The sequence below is a fragment of the Portunus trituberculatus genome, chromosome 31 (assembly GCF_017591435.1).
Source record: "Portunus trituberculatus isolate SZX2019 chromosome 31, ASM1759143v1, whole genome shotgun sequence".
Taxonomy (NCBI): Eukaryota; Metazoa; Arthropoda; class Malacostraca; order Decapoda; family Portunidae; genus Portunus; species Portunus trituberculatus.
The window spans coordinates 23890820-23911779 of record NC_059285.1 but is presented as its reverse complement, the minus strand read 5'-3'; the positions used below and the strand labels follow the sequence as shown (position 1 = coordinate 23911779).

The 20960-nt window shown below is 38.5% G+C and overlaps 1 protein-coding gene across 1 annotated transcript in view; it reads right to left on the bottom strand.

Annotated features, from left to right (window-relative positions):
- Positions 1–20602, bottom strand: part of LOC123511113 (NADH-cytochrome b5 reductase 1-like) — a gene marked incomplete at its 5' end in the record, with an annotated part of 136055 nt that extends 115453 nt beyond the window's left edge. Inside the window, one exon of the mRNA XM_045266735.1 lies at positions 20471–20602. Within this exon, the coding sequence (XP_045122670.1) occupies positions 20471–20602 (132 nt within the window). The remainder of the gene's footprint in view (positions 1–20470) is intronic.
- Between the last annotated feature and the right edge of the window lie 358 nt (positions 20603–20960).

Genomic DNA, 20960 nt, shown 5'->3' with positions numbered 1-20960 from the left:
TTTGAGTTGAAGAAGGAGGTTAAGAGGCTTGGGGAGGCAGTGGAAAAAATTAGGCAGGAGATCAGTGTTAGGCCGAAGGTTGGAACTTCTGAGGGCGACAGGGTGGCTTGGCCCTCTGTTGGGAAGAGCAGAGTGGGGAAGAGGGAGCAGGCGAGCCAGATGGCAGAGAAACAGGAAGCCATTATGGTGGACTCATGAGATAGGTAGCCAGATCAGAGAGAAGAAGAGGGCATACAGAGAGTTGCAGAAAAGTGGGGAAGATGTAGATTTGATTAGGTACAGACAAGTCAGAGATGATTTGAGTAAGGTTATAAAAAAAGTAAAAGGCAGGCAGAGATAAAACTAGCTAGAGCTGGGAGTAAAGATCCCGAAAAATTATATAGTTATTACAAGGTCAGTGATAAAAGAAATAAGGATAGGATTGGACCACTCAGAAAAGATGGTGTAGTAGTGGATCAAAATGAAGACATGGTAGAATTATTGAATGAACAATTTTCTTCAGTATTTACTAGGGAAAGAATAGGAAATCCTGTTACAAACAGTGCAACGAGTAGTTTAAGAGCTTTAGAAAATATTAATATAAAACCGGGAATTATTAGGAAATTTATTCTTGAACTAGACGATAGGAAAGCTAGTGGTCCTGATGAGCTACATGCCAGAGTACTTAGGGAGGGTGTAGACAGTATTTCTGAAGCACTTAAGTTAATCTTTGAAAGATCACTTAGGTTTGCTGAGATACCTCAAGACTGGAAGTTAGCTAATGTTACTCCTAATTTTAAAAAAGGTAGGAAGGATGATCCGAATAATTATAGACCGATCAGTTTAACTAGTATAGTATGTAAGATACTAGAAAAAATCATTAAGGGTAGTATTTGGGAGCATTTAAATGAGAATAGATTAATTAGAGATACCCAACATGGCTTTAGATCAGGGAGGTCTTACAAATTTGCTCGATATCTTAGAATATATTACCAAGGAGTTAGATGATGGAAATAGCATAGATGTTATATATCTAGATTTTAGCAAGGCGTTTGATAAGGTACCGCATAGGAGGCTAGTGTACAAATTGAGACTACATGGGATAGGGGGTAGGTTAGTTGATTGGATTAGTGAATGGCTTTCTGATAGGAAACAGAGAGTAGTATTAAATGGGGCAGTGTCTGAGTGGAAGGAAGTGGTTAGTGGGGTACCCCAAGGATCAGTGCTAGGACCTCTTCTTTTCTTGGTGTACATTAAAGATTTAGATATAGGAATTAGTAGCAAAGTATCAAAGTTTGCAGATGATACTAAGATAGCATGTGCAGTACAGGGTGAAAAGGACAATTACAGAATACAACGAGACCTGGACAGGCTGATAGCATGGGCAGACAGGTGGCAGATGGAGTTTAATTCTAAAAGTGTCAGGTTATGCATTTAGGTAAAGACAACACAAACTTTAACTATGAGATGGAGGGATGTTGGCTAGAGGCAGTAGAGGAAGGAAAGGATTTAGGAGTAGTGATAGACAGGACTATGAAATTTTCAAAGCAATGTTTAGAAGCAAGAAATAGGGCAAATAGGATCCTGGGTTTTATAAACAGAAATGTTAGTTATAAAAGTAAGGAAGTGGTGCGTAGCTTATATAATTCCTATGTTAGGCCCCATTTAGACTATTGCATACAGGCCTTGTCACCCCACTATGGGCAGGATATCAACATGTTAGAAGCATTTCAGAGAAGAGCAACTAGGATGATACCAGCTTTGAAGCGCCTGGAGTATAGAGATAGATTAAAGGCATTAAACATGTTTTCATTTGAGAGGAGATGTATAAGAGGGGATATGATAGAGTTATTTAAAATGTTCTCAGATACAAACTACATAGATGTGAGATCTTTCTTTACCTTAGAGGAGGGAAGTAGGACTAGAAATCATGGGAGGAAGATTAGAAAGCAAGGCTGCAGGTTAGATATAAGAAAATATTTCTTTAGTCATAGGGTGGTAGACTTCTGGAATGCATTGCCAGAGACAGTTGTAAATAGCACTAGTTTGACAATGTTCAAGAACAGATTAGTTAAGCACTTAAATTTATTAAATTTATAATTATGTATAGCGCTGCATGATAGTTTTTATAAGAAATTTACTATAGTTAAATAAGACATGATCCCCATGTATGGTGATCACAGATTGTAGAGGAATTCGCTGCAGGACTTAGCCCTGATAATGGGCCAAATATTTAGAATTAGTATATAATGTATTGTGTACTTGTAAGTGTATCTTTAAGTACTGATGACGAGGTCGCTGTGCGACTGATACAGGATAACCTAGATGGGCCCTGGTGGCCCTTTGTTATCCTATTATTTATGTTATGTTATGCCAGGACTCAGGGAGTTAGACTATGAGGAAAGACTGAGGAAGCTGGGGCTGACCACATTAGAAGAGAGAAGAACAAGAGGAGACATGATAACTATGTATAAATTGGTGAACAAGATTGACATACTGGACAGAGAGTTGATAAAGGTGACCACAAGTAATCAGCTCCAAGGACATGGAAAAAAGCTAATAAAAGACATCTGTCTAAATGGTGTGAGAAAATACAGTTTCCCGCATCGTAGCATTGATAAGTGGAATAAACTGAGCAGTGATGTCGTTGACGCGGTGTGTGTCAATCAGATGAAAGAGATACAACAGGAATGGACAAGGAGACAGGACACACAGAGCTTAGCTCGGGCCCTGTCATACACAAATAGGTAAATACAAATAGGTAAATACACACACACACACACACACACACAAACACACACACACACACACACACACACACACTCACACACGGGACACCGTCGATGGCGGATGTGGTCGCTGAGCTCCAGAGCAATCATCTCTAATTCTACAGTTACCATTGCCTAAGAGTAACCAAGGTGGGAAAGGAGCTTGTAATGCTTGTCCCGTCTCCATATAGTCATGTTAACTGTTGATTAGCAAAATAATGTCCAGGAAGGTGAATATAAACTGTAGCCTGCGTTTGAGCCATCAGCTGGTTTGTTTACATCTGCGCAACATGGCGGCCGTGAACTCGAAAGATGAATCAGACTTCACAGGATTTCAAGGAATAATGGAGAAGAGCGTTTATGTGAAGAAAATTCTGGAGTTGGAAGGTAAAATTGAAAACTGTTTGAAAAGTATGGGGCCTGGAAACGAGTTATGACAATGTAATGAAAGAGTGTGCCGATATGAAGAAAGAAAATGAAGTACTGAAAGAGGAAGTTAAGCTAATTAAAGTGAATTGCGACAAATGTGGAGAATCTCTAGGAAAAGTGATGGAGAAGCAGGCTGAATGGAAAAAAAGTCAGGAAGTGGAAAGAAAGGAGGTAAATTACAAAGTTGCAAGTCTGGAAAAGGAAATCAAAGAGTCTGGGAGAAAACTTTGGGCCTTGCTGAAATTATAGATCAACAGATCATAGAAGAGAAGATTGCTGAGAAAGTGGTGAAGGTTATTAAGTCAAATGAGACATTGGTGAGGGAAACTGTAGACAAAAGAGATGTGTGGTGATATTTGGTGTGGAGGAGGATAAGACACCGAGTAAAATGGAGAGAGAAAAACATAAAAAGGTGATAAATAATATCATTAATGTGGTGCAGGAGGAGGAAAAGACCTAGTACAAGAAATAGAGGACTTCCATAGAATTGGAAAGTTCACAGGAGAAGGTATGAGGCCAATAAGAATCAAACTTAAGTCACAAAAGGATGTAGATGAATTGGTGGAGAAGTCATGGAGGCTAGCCCAGCAGGAAACAACAAGGAAGATTTGGTTGAGAAGAGATCTCGGTGAAAAGGAAAGAGAAATGTTAAATGAGTTGAGAAAGGAGGCTTTGAAAAAAATGAAGAGAGGACAGAAGAGGAGAAGAAAGAGTTTTCTGGAGAATCTTGGATATGAGACTGAGGAAGTGGTTCATAACCCAGAAAAGTACAGCAAGAAAGGACTAAAGAAACTTACGTATGAGCGGAATGTAATGTATTCCAACATAAATGGAGTGATATCGGGATTTTAGAACTCAACGATTACTTGAGGGACAAGAACCCAGATATTGTGGGTCTTACTGAAACAAAACTGAGAGAGGAGAAGACCTGATGATGGTTGGAGAAGGAAATATAATGTTTGGAAAAGAAATAGAGTAGGTAAGATGGGAGGAGGAGTGATGTTGCTGGTTAAAAAGATATAAAGGTGGATCAAGTGAAAGAAGGTATGGGAAAGGCAGAAGTGCTAAAGATCAGAGCAGAAACTAATGAAGGAAAAAGAGGCACTACATAGTGGTGTACGTACCACCTAAGACAAATGCATGGTCAGTACAGGAATATGAAGAAATGATAAGTGATACAGGAACATGTCTGGAAGAAATGTTGGGTGGCTGTGAACGAACTATAATGATGGGAGATTTTAATTGTAAAGAGGTGTGTTGGGAGGACTGGTCAATGGAAGGATCAGAGACAACATGGGAAATACACTATTGACACTGGCAATGGAAAATGTGTTAACTCAGTGGGTCAAAGAAGATACTAGGTTTGGAGGAGAGGGAGCATCGTCAAGACTGGACTTGGTCTTTAGTACAGAGCCAATGGTCATTGAGGAGATGAGGGTGGAGTGCCCTTTAGCAAAGAGTGATCATGCAGTTTTGGAGTTCAAGGTGATAGATGAAGAGAAATCTAGAAGAAATGAAGAATATAAAGTGGGAAGATGGAATTATGCCAAGACAGATTTTGGAAACCTAAAGAAATTCTTTCAAGAGACAAATTGGATGAAATTCAAGAGTGCTAAGGAGCAAATGAAAAGTGGAAGGAATTTATAAAAATATACAAAGAAGGTGAGAAAAATTTGTACCAATAAGACAACATAGAAGTTGGAAAGCAGGACTGGTTTAACGATAGATGTGAAAAGGCTAGAACAAGAAAAGAGGATGCATGGAAGAGGTGGAGAAGGAAAAGACGGATTAAGCAGTGGGAAAGTTACAAAAGAGCAAGAAATGAATATGTGTTGATTAGAAGAAGAAAGAAAGAAACAAGAAAAGGATATAATTGATAAATGTAAAGACCAACCAAGGCTTTTTACAGACATGTGAACAACAACATCAAAAATAGAGAAAGTATTGAAAGTTTAGAAGTAAATGGAGTATGCAGTGAAGATCCCAGGAAATGGCAGAGGCTATGAATGGATGCTTTCGGAAGGTATTCACAAAGGAGACTGCTTTTGACAAACCACTGGTAATGGAACAGAAAGGGATTATGAAGGAGTTTCAAGTAACTGTGGAGGAGATCAAGAACATGATGGGGAGTTTAGAAGTGAGAAAAGCTGTGGGACCTGATGGGGTATCAGGATGGATTTTAAGAGAATGCAGGAGCAACTGGCAGAAAAAGTTTGTGAAGTAATTGATGCCTCATTAAGGGAAGGTGTAGTGCCCCAAGACTGGAAAAGAGCTAACATTGTCCCAATCTATAAATCAGGTAACAAAGAGACCCATTGAACTATAGACCAGTGTCACTTACAAGTGTGGTAGCTAAGATGTGTGAGAGGGTGGTGAAGAATAGATGGACAGACTTCTTGGAGAAAAATGACATACTTTGTGAGTGTCAATTTGGTTTTAGAAAAGGGCGTTCATGCACGACAAACCTGATATGTTACTATTCGAGGGTGATAGATGTAATACAGGAAAGAGATGGTTGGGCTGATGGAATATATCTGGATTTAAAAAAGGCCTTTGATAAGGTACCACACGGAGACTGATCTGGAAACTTGAAATGGTAGGAGGAGTGCATGGCAGTTTACTAAAATGGATGGAAGACTTTTGGTAGGAAGAGAAATGAGAACAATAATTAAGGACAGACCATCAGAATGGGGATTGGTGGAGAGTGGAGTTCCACAGGGATCAGTGTTGGCACCAGTAATGTTCGCGGTCTACATAAATGACATGGTGGATGGGGTGTCCAGTTATGTGAGCCTATTTGCAGACGATGCAAAATTGTTAAGAAAAGTGAGATGTGACAAAGATTGCGAACTACTCCAGGAAGACTTGGACAGAATATGGAAATGGAGCTGTACATGGCAAATGGAGTTCAACACGACAAAATGCAAGAAAATAGAGTTTGGCAAGAGTGAAAGAAGAATCAGGAGTATGTACAAGATAGGAAATGAAGACATAAAACCAGTCATGAAGAAAAAGACCTTGGGGTGACAATTACCAATGACCTATCGCCAGAGAGACATATAAACAAAATAATTGGAGAAGTATTGAACTTATTGAGGAACATAAGAGTGGCGTTCGTATATTTAGATGAAGAAATGATGAAGAAAATAATTACTGCAATGATAAGACCGAGGCTTGAATATGCAACAATACAGTGGGCTCGAACTTAAAGAAACACATAAGGAAACTAGAGAAAGTACAGAGGGCTGCAACAAAAATGGTGCCTGACTTAAGAGATTTGACTTATGAAGACAGACTGAAAAGAATGCAACTTCCGACCCTGGAAAACAGAAGAGAAAGGGAGACCTGATAGCAATATACAGAGTGATGATTGGCATGGAAAAATGGATAGGGAAGATCTGTGTATGTGGAATGAAAGAATGTCGAGAGGGCATGGGAAAAAACTAAAATGGCCACTTATAGGAGAGATGTGAAAAATATAGCTTCCCTCATAGAAGGGTGGAAGCATGGAATAGTTTAGACGTGGAAGTGGTCAACGCAAGGAATATTCATGATTTTAAGAAAAGCTGGACATTAGTAGATATGGAGCGGGACAACGAGCATAGCTCTTTTCCCGTATGTTACAATTAGGTAAATACAATTAGGTAAATACACACACACACACACACACACACAGGATAAGGAAATGGTATATAAACAAGAAGGAAGAGAAAAAAGTGGAACAAGTTTAACTAAAAATGATAAAGGCAAAAGACTAAAAATGATGTATACGAACATAGACGGGGTTTTATCAAGTAAATTAGAATTAAGAGATTACATAAGGAAAGAAAATCCAGATATTGTATGCCTGGCTGAAACAAAACTAAATGAGGAAATCAAAATAGTCTTGGATAATAGGTATAATGTATGGAGAAGAGACAGAGTGGGTAAAGGAGGAAGGAGTCATGATAATGTTAAGGAAGGAGATAGTGATCAATCAAGTGGAATGTGGGAAGGAAAAGCAGAAGTATTGTATATTAAGATGCATATTAATAAAAAGAGATAACAATCATTGTAACATATGTGCCACCAAAAACAAATTCATGGACCAATCAAGAATATAAAGACATGATAGATGACACAATAAGGAGTCTAATGAGAATCGTTAAAGAAAGGAGAAAAGTGATATTAGTAGGAGATTTCAACTGTAAAGAAGTGGACTGGGAAAATTATGAAAGTGGTATGGGGGAAGAAGCCTGGGGAGAAAGATTCTTAAAATTAATGATAGACAATATGATGGACCAGAGAGTAAAGGAATGCACAAGATTCAGAGGAAACGACGAGCCAGCGAGATTGGACCTAGTTTTTACAAGGGGTATACAAATGAATGACGATATAAGATATAAGTGCCCATTGGGAAAGTGACCATGCAATATTAGAAATAGATATAGAAGAAGGAAAGGAAGATAGAGACGATTCATACAAAGGAGACCGATTAAATTACAGAAAGGCTGATATTGAGAATCTCAAGAACTATTTTAAAAAACGTAGACTGGGAGGAGATGGAAAACTCAGAGACAATGCAAGACAAATATAACTTATTTTTGGAAATATACAAAACAGGAGTCAGGGAATATGTCCCAAAATTTAGACCAAAAGAAGAAGGAAAGAAAGATTGGTTTAATGCAAGGTGTGCTAGGGCAAAGGAGAAAAGAGATGGAGCATGGAAAAGGTGGAGGAGAAATAGGAATCCAACAAACAAGGAAAACTTCAAGGCAGCGAGAAATGAATATGTTAAGGTGAGGAAGGAAGAGGAAAAGAATTTCGAAAAAGATATTGTCGAAAAATATAAGGAGCAACCAAAATTGTTCTATAGATTCATAAATGGAAAAATTAGGCAAAAAGAAACAATAGAAAGGTTAAAAGGAGAGAATGGGATGGTGGAAGACCCAAAAAGTATGGCAAAACTATTAAATAAAAAATTCCAGGAGGTCTTTACTAAAGAATCCAAATTTGAGAGGCCACAGGGTAATTGAGAGACAATCTATATGAAAGAGATTAAAGTAACCAAGCTTGAAATAAAAGAATTAATGAAGAGCTGGATGAAGACAAGGCAATGGGACCAGATGAAGTCTCAGGTAGAATACTGAAAGAATGTAGGGAAGAACTAGCAAGTCCTATATACAACATCATAAAATACTCAATAGAAAATGGAACAGTGCCAGTAGAATGGAAAAGAGCTGAGGTGGTTCCCATATATAAGAATGGAAGGAAAGAAGAACCTTTAAATTACAGACCGGTATCACTAACTAGTGTAATATGCAAGATGTGTGAAAGAATAATAAAGAAACAATGGATCGAGTTCCTTGAAGACAACAAATTAATATCAAATAGCCAATTTGGTTTTAGAAAAGGACGGTCTTGTGTAACTAATTTATTGAGTTTCTATTCTAGAATAGTTGATAGAGTACAAGAGAGAGAGGATGGGTTGACTGCATCTACTTGGATTTAAAAAAGGAGTTTGACAAAGTGCCACATGCAAGATTACTGTGGAAGTTAGAGGAGAAGGGTGGCTTAAAAGGAAGCACATTGAGATGGATAGAAAATTATTTGAGGGGGAGAGAAATAAGGACGGTAGTTAAAGATATGAAGTCCAAGTGGAGAGCAGTAGAAAGCGGAGTGCCACAGGGGTCAGTATTGGCACCAATACTTTTCCTCATTTATATTAACGACATGCCAGAAGGAGTGAACAGCTACATAAATTTGTTTGGGGATGATACGAAACTGTGCAGAGTTATAAAGCAAAAGGAGGATTGTGAAATACTGCAAGAAGACCTAAATAAGATCTGGGAATGGAGTAAGAAGTGGGAAATGGAATTCAATGTGAACAAAAGCCATGTCATGGAAATGGGAAAGAGTGAAAGACGACCTGTGGGAATCTATAAGATGGGAGATGGTGTAGAACTGGAGAAAGTCAAAAGGAAAAGGACTTAGGAGTGACGATGGAAGAAAACAATCAACCAGTAAGCCATATTGATAGAATTTTAGAGAAACATATAATTTGCTGAGGAATATTGGAGTAGCATTTCACTACATGGACAAAGAAATGATGAAGAAATTGATAAATACTATAATAAGACCTAGATTGGAATATGCAGGAGTAGTGTGGACCCCTCATAAAAGAAACACATAAGAAAATTGGAGGCTACAAAAATGGCTACAAGAATGGTCCCAGAACTTGAAGGGATGACATATGATGAGAGACTAAAGGCTATGGATCTACCAACCTTGGAACAAAGAAGGGAGAGAGGAGACCTGATACAAGTCTATAAATTGATCAACGGAATGGACCAAGTGGATAATGAGAAACTGATCTTGAGAGAAGAATATGACATCCGAAGCACAAGATCGCATAGTAAAAAGCTGAGAAAGGGAAGATGTCTGAGAGATATTAAAAAATATAGTTTCCCGCAGAGATGTATTGAGACGTGGAACAATTTAGATGAAGAAGTAGTGTCTGAAACGAGTGTGCACACTTTTAAAGTAAGATTGGATAAGTGTAGATATGGAGACGGGGCCACACGAGCATAAAGCCCAGGCCTTGTAAAACTAAAACTAGGTAAATACAACTAGGTAAATACACGAGAGAGACACAGTCAAGGGCGGACGCACTGGAGCGGTTCCGACGATCAGCTGATCTTCACTACATACCTGTTGTATAGTATTTACAGTGGCCTGGGCAGGTAGCGTGGACTCATTTTTTTTTTTTTTTTTTCATGAAATCAATTATTAAGGAATGATGAGTGAAAAAGAGCTTCCATCAAAATGCAAACATGAGAATAGAGAAGGGGCTGATGATGACTATGCTGGTGAGGGAGAACGCGTATTCGAAGGCTTCGATACGACTACTTCAATACTAAAGAGAGTGTCAAATATTGAATGTAAACTAGATAAATTGATAAAGGAGAAGATGGAAATGAAAAGAGAATGAAGAACAGGAAAAGGAGTTTATAAGACTGAGAGAAAGGATAAGAAATGTCAAAGAAAAATTAAGCTAGGTTAAGAACTGAAAACGAAGAACTAAAAAAGGAAGTAGCTAATTACAAGACATTGATGGAAGGACTCGGTAAAGCCGAGAAAGAAAAAGAGAAGCTGAAAGATTTAGTATACAAGGAAGAGGAAAGAGTACAGAACGTGATTACAAAAGAAGTACAAGCATGAAGAGTCCAAGATAAGAAAGATAAGGCCGATTTTCAGGAGGTGATTCAATAACAACTTAAAGAAAAAGAAGAAAATATGACAAACAAAATGATAGGAGTTCTCAAGACAAAAGAAACATGATAATGTTAAGGAAGGAGATAGTGATAAACCAAGTGGAATGTGGGGAAGGAAAAGCAGAAGTACTGTATGTTAAGATGCATATTAATAAAAAAGAGTTAACAATCATTGTAACATATGTGCCACCAAAAACAAATTCATGGACCAATCAAGAATATAGAGACATGATAGATGACACAATAAGGAGTCTAACGAGAATCGTTAAAGAAAGGAAAAAGTTATATTAGTAGGAGATTTCAACTGTAAAGAAGTGGACTGGGAAAATTATGAAAGTGGTATGGGGGAAGAAGCCTGGGGAGAAAGATTCTTGAACCTAATGATAGACAATATGATAGACCAGAGAGTAAAGGAATGCACAAGATTCAGAGGAAACGACGAGACTGCGAGATTCGACCTAGTTTTACAAGGTATACAAATGAATGATGATATAAGATATAAGTGCCCATTGGGAAAGAGTGACCATGTAATATTAGAAATAGATATAGAAGAGGGAAAGGAAGATAGAAATGATTCATACAAAGGAGACCAATTAAACTACAGAAAGGCTGATATTGAGAATCTCAGGAACTATTTTAAAAACGTAAACTGGAAGGAGATGGAAAACTCAGAGACGATGCAAGAGAAGTATAACTTATTTTTGCAAATATATAAAACAGGAGTCAGGGAATATGTCCCGAAATATAGACCTAAAGAAGAAGGAAAGAAAGATTGGTTTAACGCAAGGTGTGCTAGGGCAAAGGAGAAAAGAGATGGAGCATGGAAAAGGTGGAGGAGAAATAGAAATCCAACAAATAAGGAAAACTTCAAGGCAGCGAGAAATGAATATGCTAAGGTGAAGAAGGAAGAGGAAAAGAACTTTGGAAAGGACATTGTCGAAAAATGTAAGGAGCAACCAAAATTGTTCTATAAATTCATAAATGGAAAAATTAGACAAAGAAAAACAATAGAAAGGTTAAAAGGAGAGAATGGGATGGTGGAAGACCCAAAATGTATGGCAGAACTATTAAATAATAAATTCCAGGAGGTCTTTACTAAGGAATCTAAATTTGAAAGGCCACAGGGTAATAGAGAGACAGTCTATATGAAAGAGATTAAAGTAACCAAGCTTGAAATAAAAGAATTAATGAAGGAACTGGAGAAGACAAGGCAATGGGACCAGATGAAGTCTCAGGCAGAATACTGAAAGAATGTAGGGAAAAACTAGCAAGTCCTATATACAACATCATAAAATGCTCAATAGAAAATGGAACAGTACCAGTAGAATGGAAAAGAGCTGAGGTGGTTCCCATATATAAGAGTGGAAGGAAGGAAGAACCTTTAAATTACAGACCAGTATCACTAACTAGTGTAATATGCAAGATGTGTGAAAGAATAATAAAGAAACAATGGATCGAGTTCCTTGAAGACAACAAATTAATATCAAATAGCCAATTTGGTTTTAGGAAAAGACGGTCTTGTGTAACTAATTTATTGAGTTTCTATTCTAGAATAGTTGATAGAGTACAAGAGAAAGAGAGATGGGTTGACTGTATTTATTTCGATTTAAAAAAGGCGTTTGACAAAGTGCCACATGCAAGATTACTATGGAAGTTAGAGAAGAAGGGTGGCTTAAAAGGCAGCACATTGAGATGGATAGAAAATTATTTGAGGGGGAGAGAAATAAGGACGGTAGTTAAAGATATGAAGTCCTAGTGGAGAGCAGTAGAATGCGGAGTGCCACAGGGGTCAGTATTGGCACCAATACTTTTCCTCATTTATATTAACGACATGTCAGAAGGAGTGAACAGCTACATAAATCTGTTTGCAGATGATACGAAACTGTGCAGAGTTATACAGCAAAAAGAGGATTGTGAAATACTGTAAGAAAACCTAAATAAGATATGGGAATGGAGCAAAAGTGGAAATGGAATTCAATGTGAACAAAAGCCATGTCATGGAAATGGGAAAGAGTGAAAGACGACCAGTGTGAATCTATAAGATGGGAGATGGAGTAGAACTGGAGAAAGTAAAAAAGGAAAAGGACTTAGGAGTGACGATGGAAGAAAACAATCAACCAGTAAGCCATATTGATAGAATTTTTAGAGAAACATATAATTTGCTAAGGAATATTGGAGTAGCATTTCACTACATGGACAAAGAAATGATGAAGAAATTGATAAGTACTATAATAAGACCCAGATTGGAATATGCAGGAGTAGTGTGGACCCCTGATAAAAAGAAACACATAAGGAAATTGGAGAGACTACAAAAAATGGCTACAAGAATGGTTCCAGAATTTGAAGGGATGACATATGAGGAGAGACTAAAGGCTATGGATCTACCAACCCTGGAACAAAGAAGGGAGAGAGGAGACCTGATACAAGTTTTTAAATTGATCAACGGAATGGACGAAGTGGATAATGAGAAACAGATCCTGAGAGAAGAATATGACATCCGAAGCATAAGATCGCATAGTAAAAAGCTGAGAAAAGGAAGATGTCTGAGAGATGTTAAAAAATATAGTTTCCCGCAAAGATGTATTGAGACGTGGAACAGTTTAAATGAAGAAGTAGTGTCTGCAATGAGTGTGCATACTTTTAAAGTAAGATTGGATAAGTGTAGATATGGAGACGGGGCCACACGAGCATAAAGCCCAGGCCCTGTAAAACTACAACTAGGTAAATACAAATAGGTAAATACACACACACACACCCGGTAGCTCAGTGGTTAGAGCGCTGGCTTCACAAGCCAGAGGACCGGGGTTCGATTCCCCGGCTGGGTGGAGATATTTGGGTGTGTCTCCTTTCACGTCTAGCCCCTGTTCACCTGGCAGTGAGTAGGTACGGGATGTAAATCGAGGAGTTGTAACCTTGTTGTCCCGGTGTGTGGTGTGTGCCTGGTCTCAGGCCTATCTGAAGATCGGAAATAATGAGCTCTGAGCTCGTTCCGTAGGGTAACGTCTGGCTGTCTCGTCAGAGACTGCAGCAGATCAAACAGTGAAAACACACACACACACACAATCTTGCGCCCACATCCCAGTTTGCGAGGTGGTAACGTGCGGTAGGCAGGGACAGCGGACTTTTAAGCTTGAAGAGGACACTCTGCTGACATTTAATTCGGCAGCAACGTGCTTCACCGGCATTCCCTGCTCTATTAGGGCAAGGGCCCGGCCTTTTCTTCCATTGTAAGCTTCTTCCGACCCATTGTGATGCTGTGGTAGTGTTTGGTGTGGTTTTGTGTTTGGTGCGTGGGCGGAAAGTGAGGCCCGTGGGGCAGTGCATCATAACTGTGCTCTCCTTCAGCTCTGAGAGCGCACTAACTGACTCAAGTGTCAGAAGTGGTGTGTAAGGTGGCGGAGGGGAAGCACGCGTCATATCACGCTCCTCCCACCACTCACATCATGGTAATTCAAATACAAAGTGGCCGGCGAATTATGCGTTAACTTTATTTTCGCGTTACAGGGGTAAACTTTATTTTTGCGCCCACTGTACTGTCTTATATATGCATTTATGTTCATAAAACAACATTTCTATTAGCTTTTAATAAACCTTGCCCCCAAGAAAGGATTGTTTTGTAATGCATAAAGTGAAATCTTACATGGAATACCAAAAAATAAAGCAGAGATAAGAGCCACAGATTAAACGGGAGACTCGCAGCCACTCAGCCACTTCTTCTTCTTCTTGTGACCCTTTTGCTTGCGTGTTACTTTCATCATGATATTTATGTTTTCACTCCTCTCTTGCCTGCTATAATGGACATCATATCTTAGTATTCATATACGCTCATGCCACGAGGATAACCTTGACCACCGGTTTACCACTACTTTTATGTATGTCATATGAGTCATTGGAAGTTAGAGGAGCTACGTACAAATTCTCTCACATTCTTGCATTTATGTTCACAAAACAACATTTCTATTAGCTTTTTACAAACTTTGACCCCAAGAAAGGATTGTTTTGTAATGTATAAAGTGAAATCTTAAATGGAATACAAAAAAATAAAGCAGAGATGAGATGAGCCACAGAGGAAGCGGAAAACTCGCGGCAACTCGGCCGCTTCTTATTCTTCTTGTGACCCTTTTAGCCTGCGTGTTGTGTCTCCCCATGATAACAAATTTTCGCTCTACGAACAGCTTTGACACCCCCTATCCTGTTCGTTAAGTGGAGTATTACTGTATTTATTACTATTATTTCTTACTTTTTACATATTTAACTCAGCCTTTCAAATTTTCCGGATTATAAGGATTTCGGGATTATAAGGTTCCGGATTTAAGGACTTGTACTGTATATGGTTTTTAATGGAGAAGAGGAAATCAAAGATACTTCATTACTGGACGAAAATGTGAAAAAAGTTAATAACTTTAAATACCTCGGTTCGCATTTAACATCAGATGGAAATCTCGATTCCGAAATAAATCATAGGATACAATCTGGGTGGAGAAACTGGAAAAATGTGTCAGGAGTGTTATGCGACAAAAAAGATCAGCGCAAGAGTGAAGGGCAAAGTTCATAAAACTGTAGTAAGACCTGCAATGATTTATGGTGCGGAAGCATGGCCTATTAAAAAGTCACAGGAGAAGAAACTGGACGTAGCCTACGGAAATGAAGATGTTGAGGTGGATGTGTGGAGTAACGAGACTTGATAAGATCAGGAATGAAAGAATTACAGGGACGACTAAGGTGGTAGAAGCTTCAAAGAAAGTGCAGGAGCGGAGGCTTCAATGGTATGGTCACGTTAAAAGAAGAGATGGACAATACCTGGGAAATAGAATCTCCGATATGAGAGTGGAAGGTAGAAGAAGGAGGGGGAGACCAGAGAGAAGATGGAAAGATTGTGTAGAAGATGATCTAAGAAGCAAAGGAATTGATCTGGATAGCGCTGAATATGAAAACTGAGGCATTTGGAAACGGCTGACCAGGAACAGCGACCCCGTATAGAAACGGGATAAAGCTGAGGAAGAAGAAGAAGAAGAAAATTAATACTACAAGGTTTTATGGTCAACTTAGTTCAAAAGAAGAAAGAAAATATAAAATAAGATAATAAAGATGATGTCAAGAAAATTATGATATTATGAAAAGATCACTAAAGACAATTATTAAAGCTTATCAAGGAAAGTCCAACTGTGATATCTCAGTTTATATTATTTGTTATTGAAAAGTTTTATGTTCTTCTGAAGGAAAAATATAAAATAATATAGTTTTCTTACTTATATTAGAAAAAAGGAACAAGTATTTTTCAGTTAAATTTTATAGCAATTTTCTTGTTTCTGTTTTGTCTCTTTATTTATGTTTATTTATATTTGCAATTCAAAAGTGTCACCAATGGCAGATTTTTTTTACAATTTATCCAAATAATATCAGGAAAATATAAAAAATCTATAATAAATAATTGAAGCTTGTCAAGGAAAATCCAATTGTGATATGTTTCAATTATTTATTATAGAAAAGTTTTATGTTCTGAAGGAAAAAATGCAATATAGTTTTTTTTTACATGTATTAGAAAGAGAATATGGAAACAAAGACTTTTTCATATAATTTTTTTTTATCACCAAAAATGGAATAAGCTTCATTTTATTCATCAATCATTGCTTATCATGCCCTTCTACAAACACTTTAATTCAATTTTACTATATAATCCAAATTCTATTAATAATAAGATTAAAATGCGATGTATGTGAAAACTGTTGTATGACCCACCAGTGGGTCCTATCACAGGGAACATGTTAAGACCCCATCCACACTGAGATTTTTTTTAGCTTGGGAAGAATGTAATTGCTTCCAAAGAACTCCCATATATGGTTAAAGTGGACTGGGCTACAAGATTCTGTGGATGCCCTGGACAAGCAGCATTTTAGTGCTGCCCACCAGGCTGCTCAGGCAGTCTCATACCCACAGTAAAGGGAAGTATACATCAGCCGCATTACTCTCTCTTTCACTTCACCTGGAAAACCATTCCTTCTACCAGTGACTGTTCCTTTTCTTACCCACAATTTTCTGGAAGCAGATATCACAATAGCCAATAAGAGGGCCTCTTGATCTATGTTAACAGTGGTGGCATCCAAGAGTTCAGTGTACATACTCCTTCTCCAGCTGTTCACAAGAGACTGACTGCTTGTCAACAAGTTTGCACACTCATCCCCCCTCCCCCCCGTTTCCCCTTCAACACACAGTGACTCACCGTGGAATCAGTCTCTATTCCCGACGTTGGAAAGTGCTGAAAAGCTGCCAGATTCGCCAGATAACTTAATTTAGCACATTCAACTCGGTATGCTGGAAAAAAAATATTACGTCATATATGTGCTATCAAACTAAGTAATAAATCATTAGGAACATCTCTAATCAGCTTCACCAAGCACAGAGAACATAATATGGCAAAACGAGCCAAAAATGTTTGGTTCATGGTCTCAGTTTTGGGACACTTCATCACCTTGAGTGAATTACATTATTTTCAGTAAGCAAGCACATTTCATTGGTTCAAGTTAATTAATTAGCAATCAAATTCAGAAAATGTGACGAATATCAAATAAACACGATGTTTTGATGCAAAATCCTTGTATGACTTCAGTGAAAGATTGTCCGTTCTGTATGTAAACAACATCAAGCAGGTTTCTACCTGCTCCCCATCGGTTATAGGCAAACAGTTCAGGGTCTGGATGCGATGCTTATGGTCCTTTGCACCAATCTATGAAGTGCTTTGAGCAGATAGCATGGTCCTTGGTAGCTCTCTACGTCGGGCCTCGTTTACATCGTGTCTTCCATAATCTTTTTCGAGCCGCATCTTACTTCCTGGGAAACACAGTCCATCCTTTCACGCCTTAGTTTTTCTTTTTTGATATAGAATTGCAGTCAGCTACAGCACATGTATAAACCGGCATTCTGTTCCAGCTCTAAGAACACTCCACACTAGGGTGACCAGATTTCTGAGACAAATTCCGGGGACATTTTCAGTTCAGGGAGGTAAAAACATGTAGTGTTTTTGCACTGGAAAAACTAAAACGGGGACACTATCCATACCATTTCTAAACCAGCAATCAAAAGTTTCGCTCACCTTATTTACTCAAGTTGCAAAGAAAAAAAAATCTCTACCTGATGAAATATCTGAGATCATGAACACCCATTAGCTGTTAAAATGTGTCCGCTATACATTTCACCGTCTTCACGGAAACTAAGGCCTTCTCTTATTCTTGACATTCTAAAAGAGTAATGATAAAAGGACATAATTATCATAATCAAAAGGAGTAGTTTTTAAATGCATCAAGTGATCTTTCAGTTACAGAAAACCGGGGACAGCAGTAGCCGGGGACAGGTCACTGAAATTGGGGACTGTCCCCGGAAACCAGGGACGTCTGGTCACCCTACTCCAAACGAGCTTCCAAACAACCGCGGGCCGCGTGGTTGTTTTGGTGTTTTGAGAGGACTCGCTGTTCCTGAGTTCAGTTAGTCTTTTCGGTTTGATATGCCTTCGGCTGCAAAAACGTTGCTCTACCAAGATTATTACAGAATGTATTCCTTTGTAATATTTAGAGGAGAAACAGTGCTCTCTGTTGAACTATATGAAAAAATGTTTCAAACCAAATATGTAGTTGAGACTAGTAAAAAATGTGAGAGCATTGAAACCGTGACTGTGAGTATTAAGCTTATAATAACAGTTTTGTAGAGTGTGTATTACCAGATCATATGGATAATGTTAGGATAAACACTTGGAATTAATGTTTTGCTTTACAAGGACTCAATACCTCAAGATTTATTATGATATGAATTTTAGAATGTGTGTCTCTTGCGAACTGGCTGGCTGCATACTGAGTCACGTATTAAAACAGCCAGTGATCAATGGCAACTCAAGAATATTCGACGTCGGGAATTGTGTACGGGCCTTTACGCCACTTCATACTGACCCTCGAGAGTTCATCTCAGCAAACTAAGATCAAGACAAAGACCAAAATAAGGACAATTAAGACAAACCTAAGAATTTTTGTTAATACATCCTGTGGTCTTTACATGTGTGGTGGCTGATTGCAAGAACATATCATAAAAAAAGAACCAAGGTATGGAAGAATGACTGTTTTTTCTAAGAAAAGTGGCAATTAAAAGAAGCAGGGAGAAAATGTAAACAAACTTGTAGCAACTCAGAGATATTTGAATATCTACAAAAGAGTTTTTTCATGAAAGTTCAAACATTTAGAATAGTTTACAAAAAGAAGTAATGACAGTAATAATGTTGGGTACATCAACTGTAAAAAAATTAGATTGATATAGATTTAACAATACAAGAGTAACTCAGGCCTTGCATAACTATAGAGGTAACTCTCGATTTAAGCGTGTTTGATTTATGCGTTTTTGTTATAACGCGACCGAAAAAATATAATTAATTTAATTTGCGCGATCGGTTTGCTTATATGCGATTTGGCCCAACCATATTTTCAAACTGCGCGCCAGATGCGCAATTTCAAACTGCGTGCCAGAGAGTTCCGCAGCTGGTCGATAGGTGGGAGCTCTGGGGCCAGATCCAAGAAGCAGGTTGTTGTCTATGTTGGTACAGACAACCTCCATAGCAACCTCCTGCTCACATACCAACCTTCGTAAAATAGCATCCACAAAGATTCATTGCTGTTGGCAGATGGAGGCTGGTAGCCCACCTAAAAAAGCTCATTGGCTGCCAGGAGCTGAATCCAAGAAACTTTAACGACGTCAGAGCAACCTCCTACCGCGAAATGGCATCCATGAACATAGGGTCGTTTCTAGCTTTGTGGGGGCCCTAGGCAAGATGCTGTTTGGGGGGTGCCCTAGATTTCAATTTTTCGTCGGAGCCCCTGGGTGACTAAGGAAATTTAAATTTTCCAAGCTACCCAGGGGGCTCCCTGGTGGCTTGGGGGCACTAGGCAATCGCCTTGTCCGCCTATAGCTAAAAACGGCCCTGCATGAACGCTTGGAGGGACGGTAATGAGGTTGCTATCTATCAGGTTGCTCTCAGGTTGCTATTTATGTTTCCACTCCTCTATTGCCTGCTATAATTGATATCATATCTTACGAGTAGTATTCACATATGGTCATGCCATCAGGATAACCTCGACTCCGTGGCACTGAGTGATAGTGAATTACTAATGAAATACCGCGGTATTTCATTAGTAATTCACTATCACTCACTGCCACAGAGTCCAGGTTATCCTCATGGCATGAGCGTATATGAATACTAAGATATGATATCCATTATAGCAGGCAGTAGAGGAGTGGAAACATAAATATCGTGGTGAAAGCAACACGCAAGCTAAAATGGTCACAAGAAGAAGAAGCGGCCGAGTCGCCGCGAGTCTCCGCCTCGTCTGTGGCCGACCTCATCTTTGCTTTATATTTTGGTATTCCATGTAAGATTTCACTTTATGCATTATAAAACAATCCTTTCTTGGGAGCAAGATTTGTAAAAAGCTAATAGAAATGTTGTTTTGTAAACGTGCCTCATTTGCAGTCTGCCAGCACTGAGTACAGACAGAATCTCTTCAATCTGCCTATAATTCACCAAGATGGCCCCAAAACGTCCTTCATCTTCTTATGAATGTGGGGTTATTTTTGATAGGTGGGTTTTTGATAAAATGGTAAAGCTCAGAGGAAGATGGTGACTGACTGTGGTGTGAGTGGTGATGGCAGTGATGCAGTGAGTGTTTTGTTTACGTATTCTTTGTTTTGTTGTTTTCTCTTATTATTTTTGCTTTCTCTTATTATTTCTTGTTTTTCCCTTTACTTTAAATACACTTGTAGTATTTAGAATGGTAAATAATAAAAACATGTTAATTTAGCCAAATATATAGAGTATTTTGTATGATTTTTTTTGGACCACATCCCCCCTATTATCTATTGTTTCTTATGAGAATTACATGTTTGTTTTACGCAAATTTTGATATACGCGATGCCTCTTGGAACGCATCTATTGCATAAATCAAGGGTTACCTGTATTAACAAAATGAGATTCCTCTCTAATACACACAATCACACACACAAACTTACCTTAACTACCAGGTCCATAAAACCCTTATCTTCATCACTGGAGACAGGAGTGTATGGCCTCACCACCAGCTGTCCATCAATACGGGCTGACAGATAGATATGCTGACCAATGGGTAAGCCTGTAAAAGTTATAAATCAAAAGGGATGGTAAACATAGCAAGCCTCACATAGGCTTAGCACATAGGAAAACAAAGGAAACTGCAACAACCCATCAGGCCTACATGTGACAGACCCAGTAAAAAATACAACTACCTATTTCCACCTATTATCCCATCCATAAACTTGTTGAATCGTCTCCTTAGTGACTCAGCACTAACAATCTGATTACTGAGACCATTCTATTAATCAAACACTCTATTTGAGAATCAATGCTTTCCTATATTTTTCTTGAATATAATTTTTCAAGTTGAAAACTTTTAGTTTCACTTCACGACATTTAACTGACGTCACCGGTAGTAGACGAGAGATGCTTGTATCGCCACTCGCCAGT